This window comes from Heliconius melpomene, chromosome 16 (assembly GCF_056956725.1).
Source record: "Heliconius melpomene rosina isolate 202511_hmr_F chromosome 16, ASM5695672v1, whole genome shotgun sequence".
Classification (NCBI taxonomy): Eukaryota; Metazoa; Arthropoda; class Insecta; order Lepidoptera; family Nymphalidae; genus Heliconius; species Heliconius melpomene.
This window is the reverse complement of record NC_140404.1, coordinates 3,925,435-3,937,885: the sequence shown is the minus strand read 5'-3', so window position 1 is coordinate 3,937,885 and position 12,451 is coordinate 3,925,435. Positions and strand designations below refer to the sequence as shown.

Below are 12,451 nucleotides of genomic sequence, written 5' to 3'. Positions count from 1 at the left end.
TTATATGAATAATCCAGTAGTTAAAGTGGGCGAAGCCGCAATAGGGTCGCTAGTTTCTGTATATAAATATAATGGAATAATAAAGTTAATGTTGTTATTAAGAAGTGCAAGTGCTGTATCCCGCACGAAGCAGGGTAGGCAGAGGGAACCTAATGTTAAGTTAAGACCGTTGCCCATTTTCCGCCGAATTCGCCGAATAAATTAAAATAAATATTTAATTTCCTCGAGCGGGGAATCGAACCCACAACCACTAGACAGTGTTTACAGTCCCTGCACCCCGACTGGCCTCACTAGAGACCACGACTGACTTCTCTAGAATATGTTTATTAAATTAAAACATCACTCCTAATTATTTTGTCCAAAAAGTAATTAGTTTTTAACCCCAGTGAAATACTCGCCCCAACCGCAAGGGCGACTGACCTATTAAGTAGTTCATGTATAAATACATACCTACTATGGATTCAAGAGATGCACTACGTTAGTTTAATCATATATTATATTCTTTTTTGCACATAATAAAAGATTTATAGAAATATTAGCTGAAAAGTTTAATTGACATGGGTGAGCCTATTTCTAAAATAAATCTGTTTCAGCCTATATTTTTGTGTATCTAATATTATTTTTCAAAAATACCTTTAGATGCAGTTAGTTTGGCCATATTTTTATGTTAATAAATAATTAAAATTATATGAAATTATATTATACAATACAAGTGGGTTTTGTGTGAGTTATTATAATTTTAGTACATATTATGTATGAGGAAACACTGTAAGTGTTAAAAGAATGTTCTTCGTTGCTCTGAAAATATTTTATTTTACTTTTTACTAGCAAGGTACCTAATTCCCCCAAGTGGAACCCCCTAGTAGGCTATAAAACTTCTAGCAATAAAACTACTTCTACTAGTACTATGATGAATTTACACGATTATAACTTATGCTAAATGGTAAGTTACATGGCAATCATGTATATTATTCAAATTAGTCAATCAAAACACGAATGACATTAACTAGTAACTAGTAACTGGTGAAATCGATTTAATTCTAAATGTAACTGTACATAGAAAAATATTAATAAATAATAATATTAATCTTACCTCCATAGATAAAATAGCATATTCTATAAATATAAAATATTATCAAGTTGTATAAACCAGCCTGATTAGACTCTTTGCCGGCACAAAGAGGATGAAGGTATTAAACGTTATCCTCCAGAAACTGCAATTTGCAGCAATATTAATTGACGTCGTCTTTAAAGTGCATTTAGTAGGGTTATTCAGAGTAGATTTGCGATAAAGCATAATGGCGTGCAGTTTTAGTTACTATTTAAAGTTCTACGAACTTTCAACGGCGGTAATTTTCTAAATTGCAATTTGTTAGAGCATTTACATTATCAGACGACAATTCCAGTACAGTAGTTTCTTTTGTATGTTTAATATAATTTTAGTAAAGAAAAGTCATGTTTATATTAAAAGAAAAGTCATATTGGTTCTAAGCGTGCTTATATTTTTTACCTTTTACGATTTAAACTAAAAATTCTAGTACTATTTTTAACATTTTTAAAATGTCATTCCATACTTAGGAAGGAAAAATTCTTTTTTGAAATACGTATAAAAATCTGAACGTAGCGAGATTTGAACCCAGGCCCCTTTGAATCGCCAAGTGGACAGTGAGGAACGGGACGTGGAATTCTAATACTATTTAACTAAATGTGCTTTGACTATTTTTGATAGCCTAAATAATATTTTGTATAATTTTTATTACTGCTTACTTAAAATTTTATCCTAACATATTATACACGAGCAGAGCTGTTGAGAAGCTTAATTGTTATAATTAAGCTTTACTGCCTCTGCTTTTTCTTTTATCAACTTTCATTAAAGTAGCCGCCAGATGCACAAAGAGGACTTCTGGGTAAAACTCTTTTCTCTAGAAAGCTGCCACTTGCAATGGTATTAGTCGGTGTCACTAAAATGCATTAAGATAATCTTCATTTTGAAAAGATTTAAGGTATTTAATAGCGAATTAGATTTAAATGTTATTTAAACAAATGTATAATATCGAGATAGTTTTCTAATTTTCAATAATGTAAACTTATTTTAAACGATTAAAAGAGATTTAATACAAAATATCTGTATAAAAACAATATGCTTCGTATTTAAAATTTTTTATTTTGGCCTAACCGTGTAGATATATATATGTGAACAGACGAAAGTACCTTATTATATATATCATTTGTATATTTAATATATGCATATATTAGAACAGGCGTAGTAGATAAATGAGACTTATAATGAGATTTTTTCCGCCTCCACCGTCGCCGGCTTAATGTAATCAGATGCATACTGTGCGTTCCGGAAACGCATGATGTACGGGAAGGAAATTTAATATCCAGTGAAGGAATCTAATTTTACATGAGAATATAACCCATATACTGTAAAAGTTTAGTCTAGTATAAAATTTTAAATTTATATTGATTTTTTTATATAGCGGGTAGACAGAAGGAACCTAGTGTGAACCTAAGTTACGTTCGCCACTTTCCGCCCAGCTCTGGAGAGAATGGGCACATTGTGGCGCAACTTAACGCCGCACTTTGCCTTGTTTCCAGAGCGAGGAAATGAAAATATTAAATATTTCATTCGCCCGAGAATCGAACACACGACCATCGCGTTTACAGTCCCCCGCATTTATCACTGCGCTATGACGGCCTCATATTCGCTTTATATGAAATAGATATTTTATAAAACGGTTTTATATTAAACAATTCCAGTAATGAGTGTATAATTATTCAAACAATAGCTTGTTAAATTAATTGATGCACTTATATTCTCGAATACGATTAAATTAATCGTCAGAGGCTTTGAATGCGAAAAGGTTTGGAGCTCCGAATAATATTTGATCTAGTTTTTGAATGATATCAAACTACGAGTACATTCATTTTATTTCGGTTTATTTGAAGCTCGTTTGATTTAGACTGTACCTATAGATTTTTTTTCTAAAAAAACTTATGTTTGATTTTTTATGGTTCATCATTTATTATTTATTATTAAAAAATCCCCGAGATATGTACAACTATGTTTATTCTTCTTTTACAAATCAGGCCAGTCGAGGGGGGCAAACAGTGTGATTGTAAACGCCACTAGTTATGAGTTCGATCCCCACTCGAGGTAATGAAATATTAATTTAAATTTATATATCCATTTCTTCGCTCTGGTATTGAGGAAAAGCCACTCAACATGCAATGCTTCCAGAATTTGGTGGAAAGTGAGGTACGGAGTATCTTAACACTAGGTTCCCTCTACCTACAATGTAAAGCTAATTTATTTTATTGATTTTATAAATTGTGATCTAATACATTTAATTCTATTTCAGGACCATCGCAACTAATATCTGAAATAAACAGTGGAAGAGCAACGCCTCAAGCTCCAGTATACGCCACAATACGGCCAGCGACTTCCAACAACAAACTTTCATCGCCGATACGATCTCTAAACTCCCCGCTCAATTCGACTCCGCTTATAAAGTCCGTATCTCCTGAGCTCAAATTTCACCCAACTAATCCTTTCTACTCAACACTGCCAAATTATACCAGCACTTCAAAACTTCCCATACCAAACGGCAAGCCTTCGAATACTTCAACACATAGATCTACAAAATTAACAGATCCATTTAAAAATGAACATGAACTTAAGTTATCCTCATTCTTTTCGAAGAAATTTGACTCTGGTCCGAGCAGTGTACACAATATTAGTTACGAATCGCAAGTAAATTCTTATGATACTCCAAAAAAGTGTTCATCGAGTGACAAATATAGTTCCTTTTCTGATAGTCAAGTGTTATCGGAATCTAGAAAAAATAATGATATTAAAGATAATATTAACCCATTTGATTTAAAAAATAACGATATTAGACATAATTTGACATGTTCTGATGAAAAGATTAATAGCAAGCCTATAAATGGATCGACACTAAATTATTCTAAGAGCGACGGTGATTTTCGATTAAATGATGAAGTTATTAAGCATTCTACGATATCTGAGAAGAAAATTAGTGAGGTCGAGGAAATTAAGACAATAAGGAAAATAACATTAAATGGATCTAGTGAAAATCGAAATCATCAAAACGGAGGGTTAAATTATGATGAAGATAAAGCGACAAAATTCAACACAAGCACTCTGAAATCAAACTCTCCGAATGAACATAATGTACCAACAACAACAAAAACCAAAGATTTTCCTAAAAATAATATCGAAAAATCTGAGAACGTTAAACGAGAGTTTTGTCACAATATAAGCATTTACAAGTGTCCAGAAGACATTAGTTTTGGTAAGTACTTATGATTATTATGTTCTTATATATTTTTATGGACTATTGTCTTATTCACTTAGGGCGTGGTGGGTTTATCTGACAGAGGTGACATTCTAGGTGTAGGTTCAAATCTCATTTGGGTAATATTTTAATATGTATAAATAAATATTGTACGGCCTGATTTAAGTAAGCACGGCATAGATTTCTGTCATTTAACTTTGTATAATTCTAAATTTGCGGAGTGACTTACAACTAGGTTCTCAACGACTGCTTCGCAATATGTAGGTGGTTTAGTTATTTGTGAAATTATTAAAATAATGTTGAAATATGTATAATCTGTAAGCAGTTGCTTGTGGCCGATGCCTACAAGCACCTGCCCTCGATTGACATAATGCCACTGCTTTTATAGTCTTTTTCACTTACATCTAGCCTCTTTTACATGAGTATGCTAACAATAGTTTAAACGTTTTTTTTTTTCGTAAAAATGTTTAATGTAAAACAAACACTCTGTTTTTACTGTTTGATTATAGTTGAAAAAGATTTTAGAATATCTTATACTTTCTTAATAAGCTCACAAGATTTTTTTTATACATACGTTATATCTTACATTGTTTTTACAGATTTTTAATCACTATTGCGACGAAAATTCTTAATTCGTTTTTGATGTCTTTTATAAAAAAAATTACTCACACCTACATATTACGTGACATTAAAATGACCGTTATATTATTTTTAAAATTTTATGTTTTACTGGATGGCATGTTGTTTATTTCTTATTTGATAATGTAAAATATATCAAAAGAATAGGCATTATAAATGAAAATATCAAGAAGTCTCCTAAGACTGAAAATAATTTAAAAAAAAACTTTTCGACTTACGTTTTTTAAACAAGGCCTATTGAATTTCGTGAATCCCTGTTATTTTTACTTAGAATTGAATGAGATCAGATTTCTCCAGCCTCATTAATTGTAGCAATTTTCCTTAATTCTCACAGTTTTGGCAGATTTTCAAACTTAACGCAAGTATTTTGATGAAAATTGGAGTCGACTTACCGATAAATTTGTTTTTAATCGAATCGCCTCTGTTCTATTTCATTCATACATAATGCTTTGCTTAATATAAAAGTCCGTATCATTTATTGTTTTTTTTTTTCTGTAGCAAATTTTAAAGACAGGAGAAATTGTAAAGCTCATAGGATATAGGGATTACGTCGACATAGACTATGTGTGTTGCCACTTACCAACATATAACACCACATATTCTCCGTAGTAAATTTACTGTTAAAATGGTATTATATTTCATTTTCATATAATAAATTCTAGAAGATTTCTCAGCTTAGATGAGGAAAATCGGGTCCAAATTATAAGACTTATCTTCTCTAACATAGAAGCCTATGTTAATAATCGCGATCATCTGGAAAGCAAAGAAAACAGTCCCTGTGTAGGACCTATAGAAGTATTGTTCTCATCTCTGGGCCGGTGCCATCAGCAGGTGCCATTTCATTGTATATAACGTGGACCCAATAATCCGTGCGAGGTTCTTTGACTTTGACTTTACGTAGAGACTCCTCGCTATGCGTTCTTTACCACCTTTATCATGGGGGTCTGGATAACTGCTTGACCTAGTATCTGCTACCGAATTTTCATATTGCACATTATAAAAACACAGACAAAGTCAGAGTTACTTGAGGTTCCTAAAATCATTTTTCGGTGTGTCAATCAGTGTGTTACCAGATATAATAAAATTAAAAATAGGTATATTTTTTCTTCTGGAAATGTCTGGTCTAGTCTAGTATCGGAATCTATGATGATGTAATAACGAACAATTATCGCATCTTCTCTAAATCAAACAAGACAATTGAAGGCCTCCGGTCGGCCTAGGCGTGGTGTCTCGCTTGGAAGGTCTTTAATCTTAGTAAAACTCTAAAGTATTTACATATATTTTTTTATTATAAGCGATTGATTATAATAAATACTTATTTATTTTTTAAAATCTTGTCAATATTGATTGATAGAAACGGGCTTACAACGGGCTTTAAATTTGCTGTAACTTAATGACTGTAAGATAATTTTATATATAAAAAATATATAATTTTGATGAGATATAATTTTTTATGCAAAATATAGAGCGTAGTGTTCTGTTTAATGGTGCTTATTGGTTGTACATCATTTTTAGAAGCGGTTTTTATCTTTCTCCATATACAGTTAGTTAAAAAGCTACTATTGATTATTTTATTAATAAAATTGGCATATATTCTTAACCTTATAGTATTTAGCGTGTGTATCGATCTATATAAGCGAATCAAGTCAAGGTTAGATAGGATGGGTGCGGCGTTACGCTCTGGAACACTACTTGGATAGCCACCCGAAATCTTTAAGTATTACCACCGTCGACTCAGCATAACGTTCCTAAAACGGCGGTCTGGGTAGTCGTTTGTTTTATTAATTTAGTGTAATTATATGTAAAGTGTATATTTCTATTTTGATATGTGAAACAAAATATAGAAATTAAATAAATTTTTCAATTTTTTGGTCAAAAATTATGAATTCCCCGTGCTTTGCAAGTTCTCCGTATGTTTTCTATCCACCTTCCGAATCTTCCGCGACTGAGACAGATGATAGCACAGATTCCGGTTGCGAGAAAAATGTCGATGGTGGTACCCGAACGAAATATAGCGATCCAAAGCGTAGAACAATTAACAAAGTTAGCAAAAAGATACTAAAAGCGATCGAGCGACTAACGTGTAATATAAAGCGACCCTCGAAGACAAAGAAAGTTGGCGATAACAAAAAGAAGAACGAGTTTAAAGGTCAGTGTCGTTAGAAATGTAACAAAATAATATAGTTTATTGTATTTACAAATAAAAGTGTGATATACTTGGATGCTATGGAATTTTCGATTAAACTTGTTTTTAGGTAGGTGACGAAATGTGAGGAATTTTGTTATTAATTTTAATGCTTGGGATTCTTTCAGACACAATAGGCATATGCTCAATTTTTATTGTTATTTATAATATTGTTTTTAGAAAGTTATTTTCGCTGAAGTGTTGATATTCGTTATTATTCCCGCATTGTTACTTACATCTGCTGAGCCTCTAGGTGGTCAATAAATTCACCAGGCAATGCACTAATACTTGAATTTTCTCAAAAATCGCCAAAATATTATTTTATAAACTAAATTAAAAAAAAAACAACCTGTCACTTTAGAAATTACACAAATATAATGTTAACTTTACAAAATAAATAATTACACCATAATCGATTAGAGGCCACTCGTGGGGTAAGGGCACAAATTGTGACTGTAAACCGATTGCTTATGGGTTCGATTCTCACGCGAAGAAATGAAATATTTATTAAAAATATATATTTCCATTACTTTTCTGGTGTCGAGGCAAAGGGCGGCTTTGAGCTCCGCAACTCAACACGCAGTGTTGACAGAATTCGGCCGAATTTGGCGAACGTAATATATAATTAAACGTTAAAATTAAAATGTAATAAAAAAAAATTATCAAGTAAGTACATAAGTGTTAAAGATTTGTAAAATGTTTGTAACTTCCATTGGGTAAAAATTTATAAATTTAAACAATACACCTCATAAATTTGGTCGCACACAGCAATGTGGTCCGATAAGGCGTTAAAAGTTACGCGTCCATGTTATTTTTACATACGAAACGTGAAATTCATTATATTTTCTCCGGAACGGTTTTAGAATTTAAAATTTAGCTTGTTATAAAGTTGATAACGTGATATCTTTTATTAAATGTCGATATTTAAATCTATGCGATACGTAAAACTAATAGTTTTATCCAGATTAAGTTGAAAAAACTGTAAAATTATATCTTTTTAATTGAAATTATAAATAATACATTTAATTTATTCATATTTAAAATAAAAATAAAGGTTAATAAATAAAAATAAATATAATTTCATTATACTTGACACAAAGTATTTACAGATACAAATAGTTTTGTTACATTTGAAGATTATGCAAAAAAATCCTTACAAGACATGACTTTGATGACTCTGAATACTATTAAGTTCTGGAATCTGGACCCCAAGCACTTAATATCCTTGCTGAATGTGCAACTTTGGTACTATCTCGGCTCTTGATGTGCAAAAAATATGTTGAAAAGACCCTTCTTCGTCCTCGGCATATTAAAAATACGATAGCTTTACTTTTTGAATCATAGAAAGGAGAAAAGATGAATCGATTTAAAAATATTTATTTATTCTACAATACGTATCAAACAACAATACGTACAATACGTACGTACAATACGTATCAAATTGATAAGTATTATAGAAGAAAAAAAAACAAAGTCGTAATGAGTTTCTTGCGCCAGTTCTTTTCAAGTCTGAGCCAAGTAACTTTAGTAAATTATATGACATTTTGAATAAAATTATTTAACTAACTTTATTTGCATATTTATTTACAATAAATATTTTAAATATAAGGTACCTTTCAATATTATAAAATATAAATAATCAAAGCCCAGTTAACCGCTATCATTTTTCATTAATAAATTCCCTGGGGTAATACCGTCATATATGATACGATATTAGCATATTATCGCAAAGGATTTCCACTTAAAAGTTTATTAAACATATTCAAATGAATTTGACGACGTTCATATACGTTTTACGGTAATAATACGAGTATTTGGTTTTGCGTTGCTACTATTGTTTTTAAATTAAATTACTTTAACAAAACTATAAAATAGATTTCTCGTTTATTCTATATGATTGAAAATTAGTTAAAATAATCACTTCAATTAGTTTTCAGCATTTTAAGGCATGTTTTATCGGTATTTCAGATTGCATCTGACACATTATCGATAAAGAAAATTTACAACATTATCGATATTTATATAATATAATGGAAGCAAACGAAATATGTAAAACAAATATTTATAGAAGAAGTATAAATATTATTCTGATCAGAGAAACGAATTCTGTTGCGCAATAAAGCTATTTATTTGCCAGGTCATTGCACCGCCACTATGTTGCATTTGACTGAACTACAATATTTAATTCCGTTTCTTGATTTAACTAATAATAACATTATATTCTCTCAACTATAAAGGGATAGGCATATGTATATATAGAGTTCAGTATGTAAAACTAATAGATTGTATGTCTCTTTAAAAACGTATGCCATAACGTAAATACAAAACAAAACTACTAAAAAATTACTATATACTAAATTTAAAAAAATCAGCTTCACACTGTATCATCCCGCACACAGCAGAGTAGGCAGAGAGAACCTATTGTTAAGACACTCCGTTCCCCACTTTCCACCGAATTCTTTTTTTTTTATTTTTTCATTCTTTTTCTGAGGCATTAAGTGTTGAGTGGGGAACTTAACGCCGCTTTTTGACTCGACACCAGAGCAAAGAAAAAAAAATGTAAATGTAAATAAATATTTTATTTCGTCAAGTGGGGATTGAACCCACAGGCGTCGCGTTACAGTCACACTCTTGTGCCGCTGCGCCACGACGGCCTCATATAATTTCTATACAAAATTAATAATGGATTAAAATTTTCCATAAAAATCTGGAAAGTCTGTCAAAGTAATTTAACTCGTATTTACACAATAAATGACTGGGGTGCGCCCCACGCATCGTGATACTCTGACAGGCACAGTTCCGTCCCTTTTGACTGACTCAATGCTCTCCTCGCTTCAGTGGTAACGCACAACACGTGTTCCACTTCGGACGTGGAATCTTGCACAACTCTGTTTGTCCACGATTTACCACGAAATGAAAATACTATAATGCAATAAAATACTGTGAGAGAGTTATTTACGATACTGTGTCACTGGAAATCTGTTTATATTGTAATTGAAATTAAATCTCATGATATAAAGAATAAATTTTGCATTTTTAAAAATAAGTAATTATAAAAAAATACATTTAAAATATAAAAAAAACACTTCCGAGGGCGCGACAAGGATCCAAGCCATTGGTGGCTAGGGCTCCAGAGAAAGGAACCTCCGCACAATACACGCCGTCTCAAGTAAAATTGTCTTCTGCATCCGGTTCTTGATCCAACAGCTAGCTAACATAAAACTACATAATATTATGTCTAAAAGAAGGCATACGAGTATATTATGTATGAGTATATTATTATATTACTAGCGACCCTCTTGCGGCTTCGCCCGCTTTTACTACTGGATTATTCATATAATGTATGTTTGCAAAGCACTTAAGATTATGTGAAAATTAATTAAACCCTAATGCAACCCACATTTTCGTAGTTTCATTTATAGTAGATTTTCCAATTGTTTTACACAGCAAGGATTTTTTAGTAATTTTAAATCTGTGCTACTAATCTTTTCAAGTACTTATTAAAATATATTTAAATGACTATTTTTAGATAGTTAAATGACTACTTTTAAACGGAAGAAATTATAAACAAAAACCTACCTACTAATAACTTCTACAAAAAATATGAAACCAAATATATCGCGCTGAAATAATACATTCAACTCCTATTATATGCATATATATATTATTGAGTATGTATACTCCAATACGTGCAAACGCATCTAAATCTTTGTTGCTATAGAGGCAGGCGGGTTTTTTTTTTCGAGCTTGTGGTTAATGCTGAAGAGGGTATTCTGTCCCTGGTGAAAAGCAAACACTACGTGGCTGCCTGTGAGGAAAATTAAATAGAATACATTGGCCGGGAATCGAACCCGGGCCGCCCGCGTGGCAGGCGAGCATTCTACCACTGAACCACCGATGCTTGTAAGCCAGGCGGGCGCGGCGGACACATGGCGAGTGGCGAGCCGTTTCGCAGCAAGGATTTTTTGATATTGTAACAACTTCTAAAGTACTTATTAAAATGAACAAACAGTAAAAGACATCTACATTAAATGGCCAACGTAACTTATATACTTATTTATATGCTGAGAGTACGGGATAAGTGAAACTTGAGTAACATACAGCTGATGTGTCAAGGGCGGGATGTGTCAACAATTAAATGCGTTTTTCTGTAAAACTATTCGCAATTTCGAAATATTGTAAAAAGCAAATTTTATCTTCGTTAAACGTAGAAAATTAATAAAGTATTTTAAAGGATAAGGATTAATACCATTATGGAAAAATATCGCTCACAATAAAAAATATATTGAAATTATTATTTTTAGACAGAAATATGATCACTACACGTTATTCTTAAAAGATACGAATATGCTCTTGCGGACTTTTTTGTAGATCTTATTAAGAGGCACAATAATCCAGTACATTTTTTTCATGTAGTACTTACCATTAAAGCAGCGCATGCGCGAAAGTGTCTCAACGGGTAGGACTTTATACACTTTTATCGTATTTATGTTAATTTACATAAGAATGTACAAATAATAAACTATATATAAACCTTCTACGAAAAATACTCGACCTGATGGTGAAAACCGCGTCAAAATCTGTTGGGTGGTTTAGAAGAAGAAGAGTTAGAAACAACAGACAGACACGAAAAGCGACTTTGTTTTATAAGATATAGGATGTTTAATATATAAGATAACAACAGTTATTAAAATTTTAAAGAATTTACAAGTATACCTTTTTCCTTTTATTATTATCATAATATAGTAAAGATTATTGTAATATATTCCTATCACGTTCCATCAACCACGCCGTCATGTAGATGCAACATCAACTGAAACTTACGACAAACTTTGTGATATAAGAGACAGTACCAAAGGGCGCGACGTCAACGTGATAAGAATTTGAGGATACAGGCTTCATTATGGTTGTTACGTTTAGAATCTAAATGTACTTTCATTGTGGCTTATTTTTGTATTATTTATTAGGATAAAGTTAATAAAAATCATGGTAGGTTTATAGTTATATATTTATGTACTAGAAAAGAATCTGTAATCTTTAGAAGATCAAGTGCAATCAATAGAAAAATTCCGCCCAATTCTGGAGGCATTAATTACTTGTTAAGTGGTGAAATTCAATTGAAAATATTAACTATTTCATTTCTTTGAATGGGAATCGAACCCTCAACCTGTCGCGTTTACAATTACACGTTTGCAACCCCAAAATTTTAATTTCATCAAATCTTAAATTCATGGCTTAAAATTTTATTTTGTACCCCCATTTCCCGAGCTTTACTACTCATGTTGACCTAAATGTCCATATCTTT

General features: G+C 31.7%; 1 protein-coding gene across 1 annotated transcript in view; it reads left to right on the top strand.

Moving 5' to 3' along the window:
• LOC146530724 (uncharacterized) overlaps window positions 1-12,451 on the top strand; it is a 125,551-nt gene that overhangs the window by 36,567 nt on the left and 76,533 nt on the right. The window contains exon 5 of the mRNA XM_085199396.1: window positions 3,366-4,319. Within this exon, the coding sequence (XP_085055522.1) occupies window positions 3,366-4,319 (954 nt within the window). The remainder of the gene's footprint in view (window positions 1-3,365; window positions 4,320-12,451) is intronic.